General features: G+C 40.9%; 3 protein-coding genes across 3 annotated transcripts in view; 2 read left to right on the forward strand and 1 right to left on the reverse strand.

Annotated features, from left to right (window-relative positions):
• Positions 1 to 3,250: 3,250 nt before the first annotated feature.
• On the forward strand, positions 3,251 to 6,293 carry LOC116411991 (protein kinase C delta type-like). The gene is made up of 5 exons (XM_031904796.1): positions 3,251 to 3,353; positions 4,101 to 4,210; positions 5,161 to 5,328; positions 5,555 to 5,646; positions 6,227 to 6,293. Exons 1-5 carry the CDS (start codon positions 3,251 to 3,253, stop codon positions 6,291 to 6,293), a joined length of 540 nt encoding a protein of 179 aa, XP_031760656.1.
• Positions 6,294 to 7,011: 718 nt separating this feature from the next.
• On the forward strand, positions 7,012 to 8,806 carry LOC116410929 (protein kinase C theta type-like). Its single transcript, XM_031902589.1, has 3 exons — positions 7,012 to 7,132; positions 7,427 to 7,618; positions 8,659 to 8,806. The coding sequence occupies exons 1-3, from the start codon at positions 7,037 to 7,039 to the stop codon at positions 8,794 to 8,796; spliced, it is 426 nt and encodes a 141-aa protein (XP_031758449.1). The 5' UTR covers positions 7,012 to 7,036; the 3' UTR covers positions 8,797 to 8,806.
• Positions 8,807 to 16,044: 7,238 nt separating this feature from the next.
• Positions 16,045 to 26,856, reverse strand: part of LOC100498023 (transmembrane protein KIAA1109-like) — a 53,981-nt gene continuing 43,169 nt past the window's right edge. Inside the window, exons 14-17 of the mRNA XM_031902597.1 lie at positions 19,790 to 19,984; positions 18,898 to 19,029; positions 18,248 to 18,413; positions 16,045 to 16,987 (exon numbers count right to left, since the gene is read on the reverse strand). Coding sequence (XP_031758457.1) covers positions 16,771 to 16,987; positions 18,248 to 18,413; positions 18,898 to 19,029; positions 19,790 to 19,984 — 710 coding nt within the window. The 3' untranslated portion in view covers positions 16,045 to 16,770. The remainder of the gene's footprint in view (positions 16,988 to 18,247; positions 18,414 to 18,897; positions 19,030 to 19,789; positions 19,985 to 26,856) is intronic.

Here is a 26,856-nt window from a genome sequence, read left to right on the forward strand (position 1 = left end):
TTGGGGACCCCTGATCTACTATATCCAGTTTGGATATACTGACACACTGACAGCGCGTCTTGTAACAGCGGGGTGACAGTGAGCGTACAATATAAGTGGCGTGGATTGAAGGTAAGCTTCGCGCTTATCCGAGAGTTCCCATGATGCGGTTGCTAAGGGGCGCTGATAGCAGGTAACGGGGGATGTGTCCACACATGATTGACAGGTCTTATCTCAGCCTTCCCCTGGAACGCCCCGGGCATTCTTGCTGTTGAACCTTTCGATAGGGAGTAGGGACCCGCGGGCGCAATAATAACATCCAACACATGTTTGCTATAAATCTTTTATTTAGCAATTGTTTACCTTTACTCGATTTTTTTTCTCTACTTTTTCGGGTTTGGTTTACTCCCATTGCCTGGCAACACATGTTTTGGCACCAAGCCAGGCATTTATTCTCTGTTTTGCACACACTCTTGTTTCCCTGACGAAGGTTCCAGTGGGGAACCGAAACGTAGGACTAATAAACCTCACCAGTTTTGCATCTACCTATGTGTCTCTTCGTGAATATCATAGAAAAATCCTGTGAGTGCCGACACTGCTCAATTCTATATATATATACACATATATATATATATATATACATATATATATACATAATTATACAGGCCTATCTAATACACTCATATATACTATATATATATATATACTATATATATATGTTGTTGCCGGTGGAAAGCCTTTTTGGAGCTCCGTGGGTTCTTACCTTTAAGGTTTGGCCTTTTTCAATAGAATGGCCAGTATATACCAGTTTGGTGAAACTGAAAGCACACTAATTTTACAACCTGTCTTCAGAAATCATGAATTCCTCGTGCTTTTCTATGTGAATATTTCAACATTTCTTTTCATCCGAACACAGCACCCTTCCCCCTGCCCGAAGGCATCCCCTACTCACTTGCATATAAATCCTCACTCGCTTTTCTACGTGAGAGCTGGCTGGAAGTTGGGATTTATATGCAACAATAAGGGATGCAGTCCCTACGGTGCAGGCCCCATCGTGTGACAGTGGGGTCTGCTTCCTCTATAGTTACGCCCTGGCTCAATCTCAGTAGTAACGCTCTATCCATAATTGGTCTATTTACATTTGTTTTAAAAAAAAATCTGATACAAAATGTAAAATACAGGTAGTGTGCTTAACTAAGTCCAAAACCCAGATTCATATTAAAGAAGAAGGAAAGATGAAAACTATGTTGTATCAGAAAGGTATATGCAAATATACATCCATAAACACTTACAGAACTGCTACTCTGAGCACTCTGTAAAAAGAAACACCACATTTATTTCCTATTATTTTGTATACATGACCTTCTGTGTCAGACTTCCTTTTCTTAGAAAAATTCTTCAGGGCACGGCACAAGTGTGTAATCTTAGCTTAAAGCTGTTCCAGGAGCAGTGTGCAGGCAGAGAAGTGAAGTCAGACCAAACTAAAATGGCAGTTGCTATCTTTAACAAACAGAGGGGGCTTCTAGGGCTATTTACTTAGGTATGGTAATGCTTTCTGCAGAATAAATATAGCATTCTAGGAGGCACTAATATGGCAAATCCATTAGCTGTAAAATGCCTTTCCTCCTTCTTTTAGAACAGATTTTATTATTTGTATTCTTTATCGTTCCATTTAGGTGTAGAGGAACTTTCTAAACTCACAAACACTGAAAATGGTATATAATATAAGCGTAATGCAATCGCAAACAACTGAAACACAGGCGGATAATTCAGTATACATATACATATCTATACATATAGCCATAGATATAATTATCATAAACTAACTCTCACCTGGGCGCTCACCAAACACTCCAGATGGGATTTTTTTAACATTACAGTTTTATTGAAGTATTTGTGATAGTACATGGCAATGCAAATCCTATGCAGCAGCATTGTATAACATTACAGTATGATAGCAAGTAGTATAGCTTGGCACCGTTCACTATAATCAAAATATATATATATAGATGCACGTCTCGCAATGGAACATGTTTTTGAGTTATAATAACTAAAAAAGAAAATACATTTTAAACATTAAAGGATGTATGCATTTACTCTGAGATATTGAATAAAGTTTCCCAATACCAGCTGTGTTGTTAGCGTCTTTATTTGAGGGGGTCAGGGCTAGGGTTGCCATCATTCCTGGCTCCTTACTTTGGGCGGGGCTATGATATCACCCGGGGCAGGCTGGTGACATTATGGAGTGGTGCTATGGCATCTCAGGGAGTCCTGCCTGATTTCCCTAATTTGGAAAACTGGGTAACCTTATCAGGGGGAGGGCCCTTTCTGGTAGCGAGGCACATTGGGGTTGGACATGGGTTTAGGTAGTACTGTCGCACACCTGGCAATTGTGGTAGCGGCTATGGTATCACAAAAATAGATCACTTTTTTAAAAGTGAGTGAGTATATATGTTTATTAATTGGAGTGCCAATTTCAGAGTTGTATTGGGAGTTTGATATAAGACAAATATTCACCTCGTATATTGGCCTTAAGCGCATCCCCCACTACCGGAGATGTCAAGGTGTCATCGTTTAAAGTGAGAAATTCTTGAATGCTATTAGCTTTGGGTTTCCTCAAGTTCGGTGTGGTTCACCCAATACTAGCTGGGTTAAGGTAAAGTAAACTGGGGTATAGTTTTAGGAAAGTTCTCGTTAAGGAACATGGTAAGTATTGATTTTTACTTAAAAAAAGTGTCCATTAAAATGTGATTTTTATATGAGCAAATATACGAAATTTTTGCATTTTTACACATATATTTGTCTTGTTATTGAGTATATTATATGACGGTTTCATGACAAACGACCTGATTCAGCAATGCTAATGCTAAGATCTCTATGTTGCAGAATACAGTGCATTAGAAAAAAGAACTATTTTGCATTGGAAAGATTTAGATCCTTAAATTCAAAACCATATCACATAATTTATATCTACTACTGATTTTGGTCTGGGCTGCTGTGATGTCATAGCAGCCTTGTTATACACACAGAAAGCTGTGACTGGCAAAGTGACAGTTGGGCCCTACCAATACTGGTCATTTCAGAGCGGTTGAGCTTCTTATGAGAGACTCAGTGCTTTTCTTTGCTCGTGCGATTTTAGAGAGATTTTGGAGCGATTTGCCTTTTCGGAGAGTTCGAGAGCGCTTTTTTGGGATCCCCCAACAAAAGCATTTTTTTCTGCAGGTATTCCAGGTGGAGGAAAGTGCTTTTAAGCATATTCTCCACCCCAAACATGGAGTCTGTCTCCAAGAAGAGAAGAAGACAACAAGAAACAACTACAGAAGAAGAGATGAAGAGGAAGAAGATGAAACTTCTGGACAGCCAGGAAAGAACAGGTACTCAGCCAGAAAGCAAATGTTTATTATTATTTAGATTTAACTATTTAGGTTTCATAACACAAGACCAGTACTGAGTGCATTAAATTACCGGTTTGACCTTATTTACTAGTTTTTTAGTTTGTATAGTACTTAATATACATAATTTAATAAATTGCTGATCTGCTTTGACCTATATAACCAAATAGTACTGACTATTTGCTAAAAAGTGTGACCAGGGCTAAAAGTGGGTAACAATGCCACTCTACTTCTTTATTTCTACACCAGCACTAAACTTATTTCAGTAGCTGAGCTTTGCTCCTGCATCAGCTGTCATAGGATGGAGCAGAGGGGCTATGCTGTATCAGAATGCTAGAGGGCCATGATCTGCAATATGTTAGGCATTTCAAGGGCCATGACATGTCACAAAATGCTGGGGGCCAATAATGGGTGCCATTCTGAATCATGAAAGGCTAGGGGCCATGTAGTCATTTATTTCTGGGGCCACTCTGTCATTTATTTTTGGCATAAAATGGTGGGGTTATGCTGTGCCATAAATTTCTGTGACCTCACTGTAACATAAATTTCAGGCAGGTAAGAAAAAAACATTATGAAATTGCTTTAGCAAACAAGCCATAACAGCATCTTCAAAGTGTAGAAAAACTGGCCAAGTAATCCAACCATAGAACGAAACTTTACATTTCAGTTGCTTGTGGCACTGGTGGTTATTTGCTGAATGTGCTGTTAATAAGATTCCTTTTCTCCCAGAAGAAAGAAGCAGCCAGGAGAGACAGCCCATTCAAGCTGAGCGTCTACCGGAACACATTATTACCAACTATGAGTTCCACTCGATTCTTGGCCGAGGCACGTTTGGCAAGGTAAGTGATGTGCTCAATAGAAAGGGACCTATATATTATCTACAATAAAACAGAGAAGTTGGAAGTATGACATGGAATTGGGGCTTGTGGATGTTAACTTGACATAGGACATTGCCTAAAGGGTAAGTTTTTTTTTTTTTTTTTCAATAAAAGTAAGGTAAACACAGTTTTAAACAATAAGAGGTATATTTATCACGCTGTTTAAAAAGTGAAGTGAAGCATTACTGGTGATGTTGCTCAGGGCAACCAATCAGCAATTAGATTTCAACAGTTAAAAAACCAAAGCAAAGCATCTAATTGGCTGCAATAAGCAACATCACCAGTAATGTTTTACTCCACTTTTTACACAGTATGATAAATATACTCCTAAGTCTATTTTGGTATGAACAGCAGCAAAATATATGAGCAGCTCATCGGGTTAGCTTGTTTCTCCTTATGCTTCTGTATTAATTGGTCTCTATCCACCTCTAACTATTCCAAGCAGGGCAAATATTATGGTGGGTTAATGTGGGGTTATATAGCTATCCCTACCTTGGGTACCAAAGCTCCTTGGCCCAGCGCAAATAGGAGTTAATGGGAATTCTTCTACAGTGAGGTTCACTGGGATCATTTGCTATAGAGATGAAAAGTGGCACCAGGGTGCAATGAGAGGCAATCTATAAGTACTGTACAGCACTACCAAGTATATTGGTGCTTTCTAAATACGTGTTATTAGTTGTCTTGTGTGGCTTTGCACCTTGTGCATAAGGCCCATTAAAAGCCCACAGCAGCTTCAAGGTGCAACTAAAGCAAATTTAATAACCATCCACTCCAGTGCTGCCTCTTGTGGTGCCATGATGTCCATTCTTCATTATTCTGTGCCCAGTATTTACCAACTTGCATGCATGTTAAAGTGCACAGAACCATAATTAGCCTTTGGAAGATGCACATTATTCTTTTTGACTTTTCAGGTGTTTTTGGCTTCCATCCCCACGAAGAAAGAACGCGTGGCTGTAAAAGTCATCAGGAAGACACCTAAGGACGAGGAGAAGAAAGTGATAGAGAAGGAGGCCAGAATCCTGAAGGTTGCTTGCGGCAGTCCATTCTTGTGCCGTGGCCATGCAGCCTTTCAGACCAAAGTAAGTTACTTCCAATGCTGCCATACCGTTTGTTTCACTAGTTGCCTATCCCCAAAGCTCAGCTAAATGCCATGATATGAGCAACAAAAGCCATGTAAGAGTATTACACAACATACTTGTTCTTTCTGTATCTAGTTTTGATGAGGGACATGCCTGTATTACATGCAATAGTTTGGGGTTTCTTGTTCCTGTGTTTCACTCTCTTTCCTTTTGTCTCTGCACTCAGCAATATGCCTTTCTGGTCATGGAGTATGCGGGCGGAGGCAGCCTCAGCAATCTGCTGGGCATCAAGCACCATCTGAAAAAAAGACATGTCATGTAAGTAGCTCTGTACTTTTGACATCATTGAAAAGAATTGACATTACTGGTATAAACCAATGTGAAAGTGAAAGGCATCAGATAAATGAATTAAGGTATACAGAATGTAAGCCTTATAGGGTTGCACCAAATATGTATTTTTGTCTGTGGTAAATTGGCTTTGGCTATGGAAAATTAAAGGCAATATAAGTGGCACATGCAGGAGAATATATTATGTTTCAATGGACTTACAACTGATTGTGGTTGTGAAATATTTATACGACTCTGGGCCTCATTTACAAAGGGCAGGATAGGGTGCAAGTGCAAAGCAACAGGCGCAAACTGCCATGTTTTTTGACATTTGCATTCTGCCCTGCATTTTGTACCACAGACACGGGTATTTGAGCTCTATAATGGAACTCTGATCTGTGCCCCCCTAAATAATTTACTGGTGGCATCCTTGTATTGATGAGCGCCAGGCTGGGAGAGGCACATGGGCACCCACAATTTTCATTTTGTAGTGTAAAATTAACATTTTGGAAAAAGGAAACTTAAGAATTCAGCGCAGCTATTAATATCTGTTTGTTCTTTTTTTCCTCAGCTTTTACTCTGCAGAACTAATTTGTGGGGTTCAGTATCTCCATTCTCTAGGTATCATCCATCGGTAAGTAGAAAGTTTTTTATTCTGCATATTTAATATATTATTCAGTTAATACTTAAGGTAATAATGCAGAAATGTGTGTAGCATTCTGACAATTTCTGGCTAAAATCCACCCCATTCAGTGAGAGTGCAGTGAGAGGTAGATAACATTTATGGTAGCAACTAGACACACATGGTGATCTGAGGGCATACCTTGCACATGCATATCTCAAATACAGAATATCGCGATAAAAATCAGTACCACTGTGGCTTGGCTGAGAATTCATTAACTCAACCTGCTAGTTAAAGGGTACCTATACGGGACAAATTGTTTCCCCCACCAGAGGTGAGGTTAATAGACACCAAGCTCTAGAGGATTGGTTGGCTGGGAAGGAAAAAGCACAATTAGTATATGGAGTGAGGTGGGGGTACTGAGTAATAAGGTTAGGAAATGGGAATCAGTTGATATTAAGCAAGGAAAGCGGTGCTTAAGTGGTACAGTTATGGACTGGAAGAACACTAAAAGGTCATGGAAGAATACTGAGTGCATGAGGTGATTTGAAGTGAGAATAAGGTAGTTAAGTTAGTTACAGCCAAATAAGAAGATGGTGCCTGAGCAGTTATGGAGTGAGTAGAGGGAACTAGAGATGATATAACACTATAATATAAGGGCTACAGTTTATCATTTACTTATAGCCACAAAATTATTTACTATCCTTCTCTTGCAGAGATCTTAAGCCAGACAACATCCTGCTTACCAGCGATGGACACATGAAAATCGCTGATTTCGGCATCGCAGCAGAAGGCGTATTTGGCCACAAGACCATCCGTGGGAAAACTGGAACATGCTGGTACATGGCCCCAGAGGTAGGAAACTGCTCAATATATTTAAAGCCAAACATGGGATTGGTGAAAGAGTAAATGGCCAAATGGAAAATACAAATATGCTTTAGCTTCACCATTTAAAGCCAAAATCCTGGTGCAATAAATATATAGGTTATCCAACATCAAGAGAGAACAAAAAGTGAGCATTAGCTTTCTAGTGACAGTACTGAAGTGCCAGAAAATTACCAATAACTCGTTCTCCTTTGTCTTTACTGAATGAGTGAAGATGCTGTAAACTTGATTTTGGAATTTGGTAATATATTTTCTTTATATCAGCTGCTAGGTAACAAGAAGTACAACGCAGCAGTAGACTGGTGGTCATTAGGGATAATACTCAGTGAAATGGCCACAGGAAAATCCCCTTTTCATGACGACTACCACCAACAGGATGTGAGAAGTTCCATTCTCACTGAGAAGCCGGTGTTTCCTGAGGGGATGAGCACAACATTGCAAGATCTCCTGCAGAAGGTGGGTTTGAGCAGTTATTCTGTTGGCTACACAAACTGCAAGGCGTTTCTGGGTGCTGGGCTCTCAGGGGTCACTCACCACAGACAATTGGCAGAGACATTTTTCATAATGTTTTGGGTTCTCATTGGCCGTATCATTGGGGTATATTTTCTAGTACAGACTTTTTAATTGAGCAGTAAATTTGTCACCCCTGTAACAGATGCCACCAAATAAATAGAGATGTAAATAAGGTGGCAGCTACATATAGTAGAGTAGAGATACTATATGTGTGGTTTACTTGGGCTGTTACTGGCATCTGGTGTAAATTTCATGTCAATAGCCCCGTTAGAAATATAGTTAGTGAGAAAAATGTTGACGTGTTCAATATTTATTGTCTCTACTGTAAATCAGCCAAAAAAAAAAAAGAGACATTTTTATGGTATTGAGATATTTTGGAGATTATTGGATAATCTGGTTTTGAAAATAGATCCGATTCCTGTATAACCAAAAACAACAATAAAATGGAAAAAAAAAATTATATTTTAATATAGTCCCAAAATTTTATTTTTGTAACTATGGGTGATGTGATGCTGGGAATATTATCCTAAATGGGTGAGAAAAATAGCAATATGATGGTATATTACACAGTAACTAGTACCAAATTATATTTTTAATACTTTTTGTACCCAAATAATTCTTTAAGTAGCGATGAGCAAATCTGTCCCATTAAACGGTGAAAAATTTGTGAAATGGCGAAACATTCAAAAAACACATTGAAATCAATGGGCTGTTTTGCTAAGAAAATTGCATTGAAGTCAAAGGAAGTGAGGATAAAAATCACTCCTCCCTGTATTTAAGTGCTGGTGATCCCCAAAGACTCAAAGATGAAAACATTTTAAAAACTAAACCACGCACGAGAATTTCGGCTAGTAGTTTGGGAACTGCTATAATAACCGGGGAACTGTTCACTGCCAGTAGGTTTAGTGAAGTCCTCCCTATTTTTACAACTGCTGTTGAGTAGAGTTAAATGCTATGTAAACAACTATTCTTTTGTTTCTTAGCTCCTGAAGAAAAGACCACACAAACGTCTTGGGATGAATGGAAATATAAGGGAACACCAACTCTATAGGAAAATTAATTGGGAGGACATGGAAAGGCAAAGGATTTTACCACCAATTAGATTTGAAGCTGTAAGTTAATGGTTGTGGACTGTACTATACTGTACTCTCTGTTTGGACTTGATAAGTTGTTCCTCAGCACTGTTATATATTATATATTTGTATCAGACAAGTAGGCTCAGAAACTGTTACACAAATGTATGCAGCGGTAGAGCACGTTATTAAAGTACATTTATACATCAGGATGCAGCCTTAGAAAGTAGGTGTAAGAAGCAGGGTCGACATTAGGTTTGTCTTAACACATTCATAAAAAGTTTCTTTCTTTATTTTCCCTCCCCTGTTTCCCCAGCTTCTCCAAAACTATTACTATTATTGTTTGGAGTTCAGGCTTGCATAAATACCATCCCATTCTCACTCTGTGGAGACCACTACCCTTTGTATCTTCCTCAGCCCTCCTTTCTTACAACGTTGTCTACTACTAGCTAACAAGCTGTGATATCGCTGCTTTGGGTGTCACGTTTTTCAGACTACTAAAAACTAGTTTGCCATTGCCCCAAGGGCACACATATATTAGTTTTTTGGAATGTTGTACATTGCCAAACAATGGATACCACAAATAGAGCAGAATAGACTTCTGATTAATTGGTAATAGTTACATGAAGTAGTTTCTGCCTGCAATTTGTTCCATATAGCAACTGAACTGACAATTTATTTTTGTTTTTCAGGATCCCAATGAATTTAAAAGTGCCGACCTGCCATTCCTGAATGGCAACACCGCTTTGGATTCAGATGACTGCATTCTTGAATGCTTTACATATCTGAATCCCAGCTGGTAGGAGTGAGCAATTTTGTGCTGCTGCCATTGACACCCTACGTCAACTTGTTTAGGTGGCCATTCCTTTAACATTTCTACCCGGCACCTGTAAGTCATGCATCAAATGGACTAGCTGCTTATAAATCTGCCCATGCCACCTTTTTTTATTGTCCAGCTATCCATCACAAATCTAACACCACCTACTTAAACCTGCCTTTAGCACTGCCTAGTCACCCAAATGAATATTGACATCTGTTCCAACTGCCCGGGCCACTGTCATCTGGTCCTTACTAACACCTATTCCACTTGTGTCTACAATCTCCTCCTACCTGTTCCATCTAGCAATATCACTGCCTGTTTCATCAGACTCTACCTGCTCCACTTTGGCTCTACAATCACTGGCCTTACCACCACAGATAGCACCACCTAAGTATTTTAACAAAGTACTACTTTTGCTGCAATTTAAAAAGTTGTCCCTACTTCTGACGAGGGGCCATGTCCTTGGTAAGCTTACGGGATCGGGGCAATTTTAAGTGGTTTGCATAACAATCCATCTAAATGGGGTGGATCAGGTTCTTCACACTTTTTCCCCTAACCTAACTTCATATGGGGAGGTAGGGAAAGGGTGTCAAGAACCTAAAACTCTTCACACTTATGCAAACCTTTATTGTAAAATTACCCCTTATACCGTTGAGCACAGGGTAGGGAATGGGTGGGCCAAGGACATGGCCTCTCAAGTAGAATTGGGTTTGAGACACCTTGCACAAAGTTTTCAAATATTATCCCAAACAGTACAACTATAAGTAATCCATTGTACAGGAATCAAAAGGTCCTCAAGCATTGGTTTATTTATATTTCCAGATTAATAACTGATCAAAGTTCTTAGGTGCAGGTGGGTAGATGCCAGGGCAAATGGAGCAAGCAGAGATGTGGCAAGTGGCAGGTAGCAGGCCAGATGTTGAAAGCCAAGATAATGCCAGCTGGAGCTGTTATTGTAATTGTATTCCTGTGCCACACCATTTGTTGTGCTACCACCACCACTTCATCTGGCCATACCACCTCCGGCTTTATCTGGAACGGGGTCTGTTTTTACCTGAATCATACCACCCACTCCATCAATCCGCACTAACACCTGCTTTAGGTTCCTGCTTCATGTGGGTGTATTAACACTTGCTCTATTGTGCCTTAGCACAAATGCTGTTAATATTTATAACTACCCATTTTTACAGCTCTTCCAACATCTATTACAGCTGCTTTAACACTGGCTACCTAATACTTTTGGCCAAACTAATGCCTATTTTATCTCTGTAAACCACTGCCTTAGCCCTAGACAATACATCTAAACAGACACTGAAATAACATCTATTAAACAGTGGATAAGGAGATCTGCCTCTTGGCTACACAATTTCACCATACTACTGCCTGCTCCTTTAGACCATACCATGACATGTTCCAACTAACATGACCACTGCCTGCATGGCCTTACTAACACCTACAATTCCCTCCTACCTGTTCCATCTAGCAATATCACTGCCTATTTCATCAGACTTTATTTGGTCCGTCTCCGCTATCACTGGCCTTACCACCACCAACAGTATTTATAAAAAAAAGTAGTTCAATTATGCCAATATTAAAAAGTTTTGCACAGTTGCCCCAACTGACCGGGGGACCATGTCCTTGGTAAGCCTAAGGGATCAGGGGCAATTTTAAGTGGTTTGCATAAGAATTCTAAGACACCATCTAAATGGGGTGAATCAAGCGCTTAACCCCCTTTACCATAACCTGACACATATGGGGAGATAGAGAGAGAGTCAAGGTCCCGAATCTTATACTTCAGAAACAGGGCAACATCTATGCAAGCCTTTATTGTCAAATTACCCCTTATACCATTGGGCATAGGGTAGGGAATGGGTGGGCCAAGGACATGGCCACTCGATCAGATTTGGGTTTGTGAAACCATGTGCAAAGCTTTAAAACCTTAGCATAAGCTATGCAAATATAAATAAGCCACTGTCCAGGGATATAAAGCTCAATAGAGGTTTACTTATATTTGCAGGTTAAATACTGATCAAAGTTCTAAAGTGCAGGTGGTGTTGGTGAGACATAGCTGGCAGAAATATGGTCAGATGGAGCAAGCAGGGATATGTCAGGTGGAAAGTAGCAGGACAGGTGTTTCAAACTAGTTAAACTATACTAAAAGCTAAAGCTGGAATTTTTATGGCAAGCCATTGCCACAGCATATGCTACCACCTTCACCTCGCCAGACCACCTCCTGCTTGGTAAGGGATCTGTTTACCATCAATACTCCAAACATGGCCATAGTCCTATATATATCATACACCTATAACGCTACAAAGTTCTTTCATCTCATTCACAGCACATCCAGTAATTCTGTTAGTGGGACTGGGGTTTGGGAAAGAGGGGAGGGTGTAAAGGGGAAATTCTAGATATTTTAGGGGATGATGCCAGCTGGAATGTTCCTGGAGCTCACAAAGACAGGGTTGAAGTTGGTGAGTATAACTCTGGGAATTTAAAGGGGAGCTTCTAGATGATTTAGGGGATAGCGCCAGCTGGAAAGTTCCGGGAGTTCACAGTAACTTGGATGAAATTGAAATTGGTGAGTATAACTTTTCATGTTTGTACATTTATCTCTACATTATTGTGTGTGTACTTTAAAATTACAATATTGTTTATAGGTGTTGCTGTCCATGAGGGATCAGAAGAGCACAGTGGAGTTTGGAGCTTAATCAGAACGTGACGGAACTGTCCAAGGTATTCATACAGTTTAAATACATATTAGATAATTTAACAGTTATTGTAATGGGAAAAGTTGGCCATACACAGGCCAACCGCTCTGATATTTGATCAATTAGCCCACGGGCCAAATGGATGGATAGCATATGGATAGCCTTACACATATATGACAACTTTTTAATTCCATTTTGTTCAAGATGAAATTGAAGAGGGGCTTCCTGTCAGGAGATCACCTAACTTACCACACATTTCCAAGTAACTGGACAGTATGGTGTAAATTAAATCCAAAAAATTTAAATTAAATATCCAACCAAATCGGTTATGGAAAAAGTCAACACAGGCATTTATTTTGCTTCTATTTAATTTAAACTTCTAGCAGCGCTACAGCGTCATTTTAAAAAACTATTATCTATTAGCTTTTTCAGCAACATGTGCAACTTTACATTACACATAGGTTCGTGCTACTGATTCTTTAAAACCCTAATAGCTACAAGTTAATATTAGGCAGTAGCACCACTTTAGCCCTGCAAGAACTTTTACTAGCAGGTTGGTTCTCTCTCCTTGCACTTCTATTAGTTATACAGAAGAAATCCTCTTTTTCATTTCCTTTTGTAATCACTAGCCTGCTGGTTAAACTATAAGCATTTGCAGTAGTTCCAGTCAGAATGTATGTGTTCCCTGTATGGCTGTTAGATATGTTTGCCATTAGCAGCAGGGAAGTGAGACAAGAGGGACATACCGTAAGTGCAGGGGCTAGCCTTGATATCAGTAGAACTAAATCACTACCTTTTAGCTAGAAAACCTCATAAGTTGATTGTAGTCTAAAAAAATATAAATATTACACTGAGTTTAAAATAATTTGTTTTGTATCGATGCCATGAAATGTAGCTATTTCTTATGGATCATTACAGGACGCATATGTAAATCCTACAGAGGAAAGTGCAGAGGAGGATGAGGACGATTTTTTACTCTTCATTTGGAGCCAGCTGAGAAAGAATCAGAAGACACAGAGCAGCAGCCAGTGGGCAATTTGGAAGGCCCTTAGCAGCAGCAGCAAATAGGAGATACACAGCTGGCAGGGCCATCATGTCAAGAAATATTTTTAAAAATCTAGACAATCACATTGTAATTAAACTTAATGGAGTATGTGCCTATCGTACATACTAATCTTTTTGACCCCCTCCCCTTCTTGCCTTCTGTATCCCCCATTTAAGTGTTTTAAAATAAAGAATATTAAAAAAAAAAACAACTTAATGGAGTATGCTTAAATATCAGTGTGGTCATTACAATTCCATATAATTTTATAAAGTATTGATTGTATGGTTTTTGTTCCCAGTCCTGGGAACTTGCTGTTAAAAGCTAAAATATTTTCTCCTTTAAAAAACAGAAGCAAAAAACAAATGTGCAGCAGTAATGGCAGATTCTTTTAATGACCATAAGAGGGGCCTGGATGAGTTCTTGAACAAGCATTACTATGCTTGTTCAAGAACTCATCCAGGCCCCTCTTATGGTCATTAAAAGAAGGCTATTGTGATACTAATATCTAGTTAGTACAGGTATAGGACCCGTTATCCAGAATGCTAGGGGACCAAGGGTATTCCGGATAAGGGGTATTTCCTTAATTTGGATCTCCATACCTTAAGGGGCTGATTTACTAATCCACGAATCCGAATGAGAAAAATTCGGATTGGAAAACGAACATTTTGCGACTTTTTCATATTTTTTGCGATTTTTTTCGTCGCCGTTACGACTTTTCCATAAATTGTCGCGACTTTTTCGTAACCGTTACGACTTGCGCGAATAGTCGCAACTTTTTCATAGCCATTACAAATTTCGTGAATTGTCGCGACTTTTTCATTGCCATTATGACTTTCGTGAATTGTCGCAACTTTTTCATCGCCATTACGACTTTCGCGAATTGTCGCAACTTTCGTATTGAGAGCTTGAAAAAGTCGTGACAATTCGCGAAAAAGTCGCAAAGTACCGATCATTACGAAAAAAACGCATTTGGACACTTTTCGGACGTTCGTGGATTAGTAAATGTGCCCCTAAGTCTGCTAAAAAATAAAAAAAAAAGGTTTTACATCCAGTAAGGATTATTAATATCTTGGGATCAATTACAAGGTACTGTTTTATTACTATAGAGAAATAGGAAATCAGTTTTAAAATTCTAAATTATTTGATTAAAATGGAGTCTATGGGAGACGGGCTTTCTGTAATTCGGAGCTTTCTGGATAACGGGTTTCCGGATAAAGGATTCCGATACCTGTACTGATGTTGGTATATACTTTATTGGTGGCAGTTAGAAACAATATAGATATAAAAAAATTGTTACCCAATCTAATAAGGAAGCTGAATCCATGAAGAGAAACTTTCCTTTTAGAACGTTAACATGGTCAGTACAGAATAACAACTTTATTAGGTTCTATAGCATGATTAAGTAATTACCAAGGGTTAGAACTAGGAACAGATGAAATAACATTACATCCTACTTTAAAAATATGGGGCATAATAAATGAGTAACAAGAATATGTACCTTACCCTTTACCATGGTCTCTTAGAATTCCACTCCAGGACAGGAAGATACGTTACTCAAAAGATGGGTAAAAAGGAAAGGAAAAGTATTAAGATTTAAAGACTTTGTAGTAGAAGATAAAATGATCCCAAAAAGTTCAATCTAGTTATATTTCCCCCCAATAGACTATATGGGAAATATAACTAGATTGAACATTATTTTCAAACTCTGAAAATAGTTAAAAAAAAAATGAGACCACTTACCTGTTTGAAACATTAGTCTATAAGGGGATAACATTTAGCACAGCCTATCTGTATCCTATGAAAAAATAATGCATCAAAATAATATAGTACCCAATTCTGTAACTAAATTGGAAAAATAGTAAAGTATAGATAAATTAGATTGGTGATAGATTTTTAGGGTGAATTGAAAAACATTTTCCACAACAAAAATATAATAATTGGTAATATATCCCAAGTACAGAAAATGAGCACAACATTATCTCCACATTAAGATTAATGGTGGAGATAATTGCTACAAAATACCTCAATGTAATTTATATAGAAAAGTTGTATTTAAAGACTTTAAAGATACTGGAAATGTCAAAAGTATATTTTACATTTTTTTCTCTATTTTTTTTTTTTATTATGTAGATTTTACTTTTTTATTACTTTTAAAATTCAAAATGCTATACAAATGCTAGGGTCATTGACATCCACCAACCAAGATAGCTGAATTATTTTGATGCTGTAAATTTATTGTTATTTTTACTATTTTTCTTTCATTATCAGCTCTATCCTTGTCATCTGCATTTTAAGCCACTGCCTGGTTGCTACAGTAAGTGCAAACCTAGCAACCACAGTTTAATTTCTAGACAGAGTTACAGAATAAAATTACATACAGTAGAACCCCAATTTTACTGGTTCCCAGGGGACGACACATTCAGGAAAATATTAAGTCCTGTTACATTAAATTGGGGTTCTCCTGTACTTAAATCAGGAAGTCACTGTCTAAAACAGGCTAAACGTTCATTTGGACTGGGATGTCACTGCCCAAGCTTTTGCAAGTTGTAATAAGGAGGAATCCCTACTGATCCACGTGTTTAAAAAAGATGAGAAATCTCAGAGATTTGTTAGGATTCTAAATGAACCAAAATACAATCTTGTTTTTTTATGATGTGCAGATTCAGTGCCAAAATAACTACATATTTAAGCTGAACAGCAGAAAACAAACCACATGAATACTCTTCATATTGTCAACAAAATGTATTATGACAAAATAAAATAAATTCACAGTTAATATTCTGCAGTTATCACAGAAATAAAATCATATTGCACTTAATACAAAGTAATAACAATAGCCCCCTACATTTTACAGTGTTTCAACCCTATTTTTAGTCCAAAATATACATAAACATGCAATGCTTCCCCAATGGAACAATTTTATTCACAACGGAATTATTATAACCCCCCTCATCCCTGAGGTTCCTATTTACGGGTTTGCAATACAGGCGCTCATCCCCAAGATTACTTACACAAAAGGATATCTCAGTGTTACTTTGCTCAAGAATGCATGTTCTTACTCACCAACATGCAGGTACTTAAAGCAAAGAGAGCTATACACTTGGCCTATAGAAAACACTGCAGCTGGCATAAAGCGTAAACTCACTTATTAACAAAAAAAATGGAATAGCAATCAAGAGTAACACAACTAGAACAGCACCCAGGGATGAAGAGGTTAGTAGCACAGTAGCATAAAGAAAGACAGAAGTTAAGTTTGTCACATTTTCAGTGAATTAGTTTGAATCCAGAGAATCCAATTACAATATTGGTGGTTGATCTGGAAATCAAAAACTTGTTTCCAAAGTCAAATGGGCTCATGTCAAATAAAAACATTGATTTGCTATACAAAAGATACTAAAAATGTGTTTGTTCAGTAGTTTAACATGTTGTTCACTTTCTTGCTTTTGTGTTCAGTGCTCTTCTTTGTCCTTCCCCTTCTTTTCTTTTTCATCTTGAAGGGCAGAGCCAAGTTTCTTTATGAGGACTGAAAGGACCTTATCCAGAGGATCCATTACTCCACGCTGTAACCATTTTGGAATAGTAGTTCTGGCGTGGTGAAAGCCTAACTTCTGAAGGATGTAATCAACACCAACTGGGTCAATTTTCCTTCCTGTCCATGAAATAAGCCTAAAAGATAAGAAATAAATGTTATTTATGAGATTATTTTCCTAAGAGTATTTTAAGTACAAAATTGTTTAATACCATAAGACATTCCGAAAATGTTAGATTGGGCTATTGCTGACGTCAGTGGTGGAGTCTTTCTCCTAGGGCCCACCGGAGAACATGACATCCCAGGCCGATTCCCACAGAAATAAGATCTAGACAGCACCAGATTGTATAGGGCTTTATATAGTCCCATGCTGCAAATAAGGATGGGATGATGGGCATTGTCCGAGGCTGGGGCCCTCAGGAGATTCTCTGCTAGGATAGTCTGACCCAGATTGCTGTGCTGCAGTCAGACATGCTTCACCGGGGAAACTAACTCACTAGTAAATTCTGCACACAATTAACTATACACAAGGGGTCCCCAACCCTTCTTGACTGTGTAAGCCACAGTCAAATGTAAAAAGACTTGGAGATCAACAATAGCATCATAAAAGTTCATGGAGATGCCAAATTGGGCAAAGATTGGCTATTAGGTAGCCTCTATGCACACTATCAGCTTACAGGAGGCTTTATTTGGTAGTAAATCTTGTTTGTATTCAACCAAAACTTGCCACCAAGTCAGGAATTCAAAAATAACTACCTGGTTTGGGGGCACTGGGAGCAACATCCAAGGGTTGATAAGCAACATGTTGCTCACGAGTCACTGGTTGGGATCACTGCTCTACACCAATGACTTTTATTTGTCCACAGAGGCAGTCAGAGCTTCCATATACCAATGCTGGATAAAATTCAAAGCTAAAGGATAACCAGACAGAGTGATAAAAGGCATGGCACAAGCACAGTGAAGCTTCTTTCATGTGCCTTGCTGGAACATCAGCTGTGAATCCCCTTGTTTTATCTCTCTAAATATCCCAAAGTCCTACCACCGCATTTGCTCTGCTTCTTTAGTTTGCTCCCCACTGAAAATCATACATACATACATCTGTCAAGTATAATGCTATTTTAAATTAATGGCAAAAAATGTCATGTCTAAAATAAATCTCTTATATCACATGGATAAAAAGTATTTTTTACTGGTTGTCTGTTTCAACAATTTCCATATTCAGTGTGGTCAAGTCTGCCCTCTATTTTTACCATTTAATAAATATGCCCCTATGGTGCGCTAAGACGTTTGCAACACTACAATACATGCTGAGTATTTCAGTTCAGAAATTTAGCTGTTAGTTAATTTTGAAGTAAAAGCAAGTGCTGATCAAAATCCTAGCACTAATGAATAAATACCTGAGGGTGGGCTCAAGATGCCAAGTATTGCACATAAATTCCCTCCAGTCTACATAGGTGTAGTTAGTGTTTTCTTCTTTCTCCTTCTCAGAAGAGCTTTCATTGATCTGTATAACAGGGCTTTTCTGGCCTGGGCGAGTAGTAAAGACTCGAGGTGGAAATTTAACTGGGGGATGAATAGACAATTGTTTTTACCAAGATAAAAAAATAAAAACTAGCAGAAATACTGGAGTTAGAGCATGCATTACATTTTTAGTTTTAAATCCTATACAGGTATGGGAACTTACCCAAAATGCAGGGGATGCCTGGGAAAGCAGAAACAAATAGTGGTGCAGCTATAATGCAGTTTCCAGTAGCTATTATTCAGATCTTAAAGCTTATTTCTTGACTAGGAGTTAATTGTTTAAAACCAATTGCTGACTGACTGTTATTGACAGCTACGTTTGTGCAGCAGCCACAGTATATTCATAAATCACCTACTTAAATTTATGGCATTTGTAGTGGATCGAATTTTTTTTTCCTGCCCAAAATCCCATAACTTGATTCTCATTAAGGTGATGGTAGGAGCAATTTTAATCAAAGTCTCGTCTGAAAATATGCTTGAGATCACTGAAGTTAATGGGGACCACACAGAAAACCCAGGCATGTACCTTTTTCTTTCTCCTTTAGGTAAGCAGACACCATATCATGTAGGAATATGATCAGTTCTGCATCCATCATCACACAGATATGGTCAGTAAACTCCGTTACCACACTGCATGCCACCTTAGGTTTGCTGTCATCTATAGTAAACAAAAACAATGTAAAAGAAAATAATATGTTTATGCCATTTCCCAAAGTGCCTTGTATAAACAAGAAGTATTTGATTTGTAACTGATTAGCTTTTTATCTATAATTAAAGTAGGCATAAATCCATATTAATGGTAACTCAATGGTAACTTATTTGTTTCATGTGTAAATGTTCTTTAATGCCAGATTGGGCTCATATATGCAGGCTGAGAATCAGCGTCTACGCTGGCATCAGCCTTTCCCTCTGATCGCGCCAAGAGCAGGCACCTGGAGTGCATTTAAATGCCAAAATGCATATTCACATGTTTCAGCACTGAAATCAGCTCCATGTGCCTTGAACTGGGCCAAAAAAAGGCTCTGGGTGCACGCACATGAAGAGGCTGATGCTAGCATAGGGGCTGATTTTTGGCTAGCGTTTATCAGCAGATCGAAAATAACCCTTCCTCTTGCATTAGCCTAAAAGAACTGCAAATAACAAAGTTTCATTTTTAACAAAAACCCCACAACCCAAACATATCAATGGTTCATTGGAAATTAAGTTAATATGTACTGTGGATGCCATGGATGCTGTTTTATGTAACAGAGACATCTTGATACTAATTATTAATGGATGCTGCATCAAGACTGGCTGCACAAAAGGGGGTCTCTGATATATTTTAGATTTTTTAACATGAACAGAAAGCCTATTTTACCAATTAAACCTTGTACAACACAAAAAATATTTCCAAATGTGACACTGAAAATCAATGGCACCTTGCAGGACAGGTTCTTGAGGCTCCTGAACGTGTATAGATTTGAAGTCTAGCTGCATCCTTGGCAAAGCAAAGATTGTCTCTGTCTCGTGGTTGTAACTGGAGCCTCCCCTGAAGCCACTTAACAAACTCAAGTTCTTCACTGCTGTGCTGCTTTCTGCATTGTTGGCATCAACATTCCGAAGTAAATTTAGTTCTGCAAAACAAATCAAAATCTGAAAACAGCTCTGCTTTCATTTACTGCACTGTGTGATAAAAAGGGGGAAAACCCCAAATTATCTTTCCTGTGGCACAGATCTAAAAAAAAAATAGCTAGAACTGTATTATTTCAGGCAGTTTTGTCTAACTTTCACCATGTAGTGTAATAATTATCTCATATACTACATGTTCTTGCATGAAGCTTATTAAAATGGCTAACATGTTATTGTTTATATATCCAAGTGCTCAATGTTAGAAGCACATTATAACTTCTTTGTTAAATGTTGCATTATTAAGGAATGCTAAAGAAATACTACCTCAAATATGTTTTTATTTGTTTCTTTTACCTTTTACTTTTCTTCTGTAAGTCACAACCCTGACTTTTTTAAGCAGCGCTAAAGGTTGGCCATACACTGGCATATCTTGTACAGTAATCTGACCAATAGGCCTGTGGGCTGAACAGATAGATACCACACGAATGGTCATATGCAGCATGGTCACCCATTTTTTTTGTTCTTTTCATTCAGTCTGACAGCCCAAATGATCAAAGCAGCAACTCACTCATGTTCTGTCCATTCCAATAGAATTTTTAAAAGTGTATTTATCAAATGGTGAACGCTAACTTTCACCCATTGATAAATGCGCTTCTAAAAATCCCATAGGAATGAATAGAATGTTTAAGTCTTTATGTATTAAAGTGATACTGACACGAAAAAACTACTTTTCAAAATATGAATATACATAAAAAGCTACCTATAGGTCGTGTTGACGGTTTTTCGCCGACAGGTTTGATTTTGTAAGTAATTGTTACTTGAAGTTCCTAAACCTGACTGTTTTGCCAACCTGACTGTCCCTTCTCAGTCTGTCAGTTATAGCTTCTAAAGCTAACAGACAAATATGGCTGCTCCCTCAGAGGAACACAGGGGATCAGACAGGTAATGTAAACGCATCAGGCAATTATTTTTATGGCAATTAAGTTCTTGCAAAGACAATGTTATGATAGATGTAAAAAAAAGATTTACTTTCTGGTGTCAGTATCTCTTTAAGCTCTAAACCAGGGGTCAGGAACCTTTTTGGCTGAGGGAGCCATAAACACCACATATTTTAAAATGTAATTCCGTGAGAGCCATACAATGGCCGACAGGAGCTAGGCAGAAGCCGGGGCCTCGATTTGCGTCTACCTGTGGAGGACGATGCGACTTCAGGCCCGTTCGGCCGCGGATGCTGCGGGGCAAGGTAGGGTGGGTGTCATCTTTAGCTGTTCAATATGGCTTGTTAGTGGTATAACTAGAGGGCTACCTAGCACAGTGCACAGTTGGCTTCTCTTTGTAGCCCCAACAGAGACATATTGGCCACATTTTATTTTCAATTCAAGTGTGAACTGTCACAGGTTTCTGCTCCAATGTCCCTCTCAGTTCCCTGGGCCCTGGTTAAAGTGCAACACGGTAAGGACACCGGATGAGGAGTATTAAAGATTTGGCAGCGAGCCAGATGCAGCCATCAAAAGAGCCACATCTGGCTCCCGAGCCATAGGTTCCCTACCCCTGCTCTAAACTCACATTTTGGTAAATCTGAAAATAAGAAAACCCTACAAACCTTCATTCCTCATAGCAGTGACATAATTGAACCACTCTTGCACACTTGCAACTCCGTGTGGCGGGTTTTCATGGCGTCTTATTTTAGTGATTGTTGCCATTGGGCTTTCCAGAGCACCGCAGGGTTTCGTAACCATAGTATTGTGACCCAAGTGAAAATCAAGAGTCTGTACAATGTATGTGGAATGTTCACTTGAACCTGTCATTAAGAAAAATAAATGACCAGTTTCTAACAGAAACGAGAAGTCTCATCAAATATTAAAAATAAGGAGCGCCTGTGGGGCGTCCCCTTATTAATGTTTTCTTTTTTTAAAATTGGCATTTACATATAAACAGCACAGTCTCCTTTCTGGCATATGGCTAAGTGTGCACAGGTGAACAAGTGCGAAACCTGATGTACACTACGGGGCTGATTTACTAATCCACGAATCCGAATCCCGAATGGGAAAAAAACGGATTGGAAATAAATATTTTGCGACTTTTACGTATTTTTCCGTTTTTTTCGTCGCCGTCGCGATTTTTTTCGTGAATTGTCGAGACTTTTTCGGAGCCGTTACGACTTGCGCGAATTGTCGCGACTTTTTCATAGCCATTACGACTTTCGTGAATTGTCGCACACTTCTTGTTCTTGTTGCCGCTGGGGATTTCAAGGAGTGAGCTGCTGCTCCTGGAGACATACTGCTGTTTGGAGTGTGTTCACTGAAAACATTAGGTGACTGTGCCATATGGGTAAATGAGGCTGACTGACTCGGTTGCTCCCATGTTCTACAATAAGCCTTACGAGATGATTCAGGAGAAAGATGTTGGCTGACCCCTTCGATGGAATCAGGAGTCCCTGGGCCTGAAGCTAAAAAATATGCAAAAACAAGGAAAAATATGTAACCAGCTACCTAGCAAAGATACATTATGTCTCATGGCAAAAAGGGGATTTTGTATTACTTACCGTAAAATCCCTTTCTCTCTGGAGTCTGTGGGACACAGGGACCATGGGGTATAGCTTCCACCACTAGGAGGCCAATGTAAGGAAAAAACTCCTCCCTCTAGTGCTATACCCCTCTGCCTAAGCACCTAAGGCTCAGTTTTGTCTAGCAACGAGAGGTAACTGTAACTCAACAGAAGTAACTATGTACAGCATAACTGGAATCAGGAAAACCAGAAGTTCGCTTCCAGGGAGGGAGGCCCTGTGTCCCACAGACTCCAGAGAGAAAGGGATTTTACGGTAAGGACCATGGGGACATACCAGAGCTGTCCCCTGTATACTAGGGAGGGAGGAAGCGAGGCTTATTTATGGGCAACTGCTGTCTGCAATACCTTCCTCCCAAAATGTGCGCTGTCTGCCGCAAATACCTCAAAATAGTAAAATTTGGTGAAGGAGTGGATAGAGGACCAGGTGGCGGCCCTGCACAGCTGCTCTGCAGAGGCACGATTCCGAAATGCCCAGGAAGTACTGACCACCCTGGTAGAGTGTGCCCTCACTTGGAGGGGAGATGGCCTTCCCTTGGCTATGTATGCTCTGCGAATTGCCTCTTTTATCCACCTGGAGATTGTGACCTTGGATGCAGGGGAGCCCTTGTGTGGGCCTGTTGGCAGGATGAACAGGGACTGTGTGGTGCGGATGTGTTTCGTGCGTTCGATGTAGAACTTTAGGGCTCTGACTGGGTCTAGGGAGTGAAGTGCTTTCTCCTTGGGGTTCTGTGGTTGCGGGCAGAACGTAGGGAGGGTGATCTCCTGGTTTAGGTGAAACTCGGTTACCACTTTCGGGAGAAAGGAAGGTACCGTGCAGAGGACAGCCCTGTCGTTGTGGAAGGTCAAGAATGGTCGTTGGCATGATAGAGCGGCGAGTTCTGAGACTCGTCTGGCTGATGCGATAGCAACGAGGAATATGGTCTTCCACGTTAGCCACAGCAATGGGATGGTGGCTAGAGGTTCAAATGGGGCTTCCTGTAGTGAACGGAGGACCAAGTTGAGGTCCCAGGAAGGTGGCGGCGCCCTGTAGGGAGGTACTATATGTGCTACTCCCTGGAGGAATGTACGTACGTCCTGAATTTCTGCAATCTTTGTTTGGAATAGTACCGAAAGTGCGGATATTTGTGATTTAAGGGAGGCTAGGGAGAGACCCTTAGTCATCCCTGATTGCAGGAACTCGAGAAGGGCTACCAGGGAAAACTGATCCCATGGTAGATGCGCCTGATCGCACCACTCCTTGTAGCGTTTCCATATCCTATGGTAGCTTCTTGCGGAAACCGTTTTCCGTGCCGCGATCATGGTGTGGATAACGTTTGGTGAGAAACCTTTACGACGAAGGATTAAGGATTCAGTAGCCACGCCGTCAAATGTAGCACTCCCGGGTTGGGGTGCAGGATGGGGCCCTGAGAGAGCAGGTCCGGTGTCAGTGGGAGTGGCCAAGTGTTCCCTTTGCTGAGGCTGACTAAGTCCGAGAACCAGGCCCGTCTGGGCCAGTGCGGGGCTATGAGAATCACTGTGCAGTGTTCCCTTTTGATCTTTTTGATGACCCTGGGAAGTAGAGGGAAGGGTGGGAACACATACGAGAGGGGGAAGTCCCAGGGAGTCGTCATGGCGTCCGCTGCTATGGCTAATGGGTCCCTGCAGCGTGCTATGAAGGTATCCGCTTTGCGGTTGTGGCGTGAGGCCATAAGGTCTACGTTTGGTTGACCCCACCTTTTTGTGATGCTCTGAAAGACTTGTTGTTTTAAGGACCACTCTCCCGGGTCGAGTGTTTAACGACTGAGATAGTCGGCCTGCCAGTTTTCTAGTCCCGGGATGTATATCGAGGACAGGGTGATGTTGTGGGCTTCTGCCCAGGACAGTATTAGGCCTACCTCCTTTAGTGCCGCGCGGCTCTTGGTGCCCCCCTGGTGATTTAGGTATGCTACCGTGGTAGCGTTATCGGATTGCACCCTGATTGCCTGTCCGCGGAGCTGGTTCTGCCAGTGGAGGAGTGCCAAGCGGACGGCCCTGATTTCCAAGATGTTTATCGGAAGCTGTGTCTCCGTAGGAGACCAAAGACCCTGCGCTGTTTGTGTCTGGAGGACTGCCCCCCATCCTTGGAGGCTGGCGTCCGTCGTCAAGATAGTCCAGTGAGGGTCCGTCAGGGACTTGCCTGTCGATAAATGTGTATGGTTGAGCCACCAGCGGAGGGACGCTTTGGTTCTGGGGCTTAGGAGGATTGGCTGCGTTAGGGACTTGCGCGTCCATTGGTCCAGGATGTTCCATTGCAGTTCTCTGAGGTGGAATTGAGAGAATGGGACTGCCTCTATGGAGGCGACCATTGACCCCAGGGTCCTCATGGCAAATCTGACAGAGGGCTGAGGTGAAGTCAGGAGCTTCCGGACTAGTGATTGGATCTTGATGATCTTTTCTGGTGGGAGGAATACGCGTTGGATTCTCGTGTCGAAGGTCATTCCCAAGAATGTGATTCTCCGAGTAGGAGAAAGGGTGGACTTTGAATAGTTTATGGTCCAGCCTAGGTCCGAGAGCGTTCTTAGTACTGTGTCTAGGCTGGATTGCGCCTCTGCGTGAGAAGGGGCCTTGATGAGAATGTCGTCCAGGTATGGTGTGACGAACAGGGCCTGCTGCCGCAGGTTTGCGGTGACTGCTGCCATAACTTTTGTGAAAATGCGTGGTGCTGTGGTTAGGCCAAAAGGAAGGGCCTGGAATTGATAGTGTTGATTTTTGAAGGCAAAACGCAAGAATCTCTGATGCGGTTGGAAAATGGGAATGTGTAGGTATGCGTCTTTGATGTCTACGGCTGTCATGAATTCGTGCGGATTCATGGCTGCGATGACTGACCGTAATGACTCCATCTTGAAGCGGGTGAATCTGATGAAAGTGTTTAGTTGTTTCAGGTCTAGCACCGGACGGAATGATCCGTCTTTTTTGGGGACGATGAACAAGTTGGAGTAAAATCCCCGAAACCTTTCTCCGGTGGGGACAGGCGTGATGACCCGTTCGGCGAGCATGTGTTGTACCAGATCCAGGAAGGCAAGTTGTTTGGAGTACTCCTGGGGGACTCTGGACATAAAGAAACGCGGTGGGGGAATGGTTTGGAACTCTAGGTGGTAGCCTGAGGACACGATTTCTCGTATCCAAGGGTCTGGGGTGAGACGGAACCAAGCCTCCCTGAACAGGCGGAGTCGACCGCCTACTGGTGTGGGTGACTGAAGAGGATAGTCATGTGGAGGTAGGTTTGTCCGATGACTTGGCTTGGGGGCGGCGATTTTGCCAATTCGACTTGAAGCGGTTCTGAGTGCGGTATTTGGGGCCCGAGTTTTGCGGGGAGAAATCTCTGCCGGAAGTGGATGCCTTGGATGTCTTGGAGGGACGAAAGGAGCGGCCTCTGCGGAAGGGGGCACGTGACCGTGGTTGTGGGAGCAATGTGCTCTTTCCCCCTGTGGCCTGACTTATGATTTTGTCGAGTTCGGGGCCAAAGAGAAGCTTACCTTTAAAGGGAAGGGTTGTTAGTGACTTTTTTGATGACAGGTCTGCGGACCAGAGTTTAAGCCAGAGGGTGCGCCGAGCAGCTACAGAGAGAGCTGATGTTCGGCTAATTACCTGGGTCGCGTCTAGTGACGCCTCGCAGATGTAGTCATTGGCCTCCTTAATCTGTGAGGCTAAGTTAAGGAGGTCCTGTCTATGCATACCGGAGCTGATCCCTTCCAAGAGGGATGCCGACCAAGATTGGATAGCCCTGCTGACCCAAGCTGATGCTAAGACTGGACGGAGGGACTCTCCTGACGCGGTAAAAATGGACCTAAGAAAACCCTCCATTTTCTTGTCCATTGAGTCCTTAAAGGACGAAGCATCAGGAACTGGTAGTGCAGTATTTTTGTACAGTCTAGATACTGGTGCATCAACTGACGGTGGTAATGACCACTTGTCTAGTGCGTCCTGGACAAAGGGATATAGTCGCTGAAAGCGACGGTTAGTTTGGAATTTATTTTCCGGATGTTCCCATTCGGATTGTATAATACTGTCTAATTGTTGATGTGAAGGGAAGGCTAAGGAAGATTTCTTTTGCCTTTTGAAAAGGGATGATGATGAATCCGAAGAGGATTCTTGCTCTTTAAGGTCAAGGCAGCGAAATACGGCGGAAATGAGGTTGTCAAGTGCCTCTGAGGATGGTTTGTTAAGGTCCTCTCCGCCCTCTGCCTGATCCGAAGAGATCTCCCCTTCGCTAAGGGATTGCTCTTCCCATGCGTGAGAGGGTGCTGGTGACTCTCCCTCACTATCTTCCTCCGTAGGGAGGGGGGCTGGC

The sequence above is a fragment of the Xenopus tropicalis genome, chromosome 1 (genome assembly GCF_000004195.4).
Source record: "Xenopus tropicalis strain Nigerian chromosome 1, UCB_Xtro_10.0, whole genome shotgun sequence".
Classification (NCBI taxonomy): Eukaryota; Metazoa; Chordata; class Amphibia; order Anura; family Pipidae; genus Xenopus; species Xenopus tropicalis.

Excerpts from the sequence above, each read along its gene's own strand:
- LOC116411991 (XM_031904796.1), top strand. The coding sequence starts at position 3,251 with ATGGAGTCTGTCTCCAAGAAGAGAAGAAGACAACAAGAAACAACTACA. Across the intron at positions 4,211-5,160 it reads GCCGAGGCACGTTTGGCAAG|GTGTTTTTGGCTTCCATCCC; the intron begins GTAAGTGATGTG and ends TTGACTTTTCAG. Across the intron at positions 5,329-5,554 it reads ATGCAGCCTTTCAGACCAAA|CAATATGCCTTTCTGGTCAT; the intron begins GTAAGTTACTTC and ends CTCTGCACTCAG.
- LOC116410929 (XM_031902589.1), top strand. The coding sequence starts at position 7,037 with ATGAAAATCGCTGATTTCGGCATCGCAGCAGAAGGCGTATTTGGCCAC. Across the intron at positions 7,133-7,426 it reads GCTGGTACATGGCCCCAGAG|CTGCTAGGTAACAAGAAGTA; the intron begins GTAGGAAACTGC and ends TCTTTATATCAG. Across the intron at positions 7,619-8,658 it reads TGCAAGATCTCCTGCAGAAG|CTCCTGAAGAAAAGACCACA; the intron begins GTGGGTTTGAGC and ends TTTGTTTCTTAG.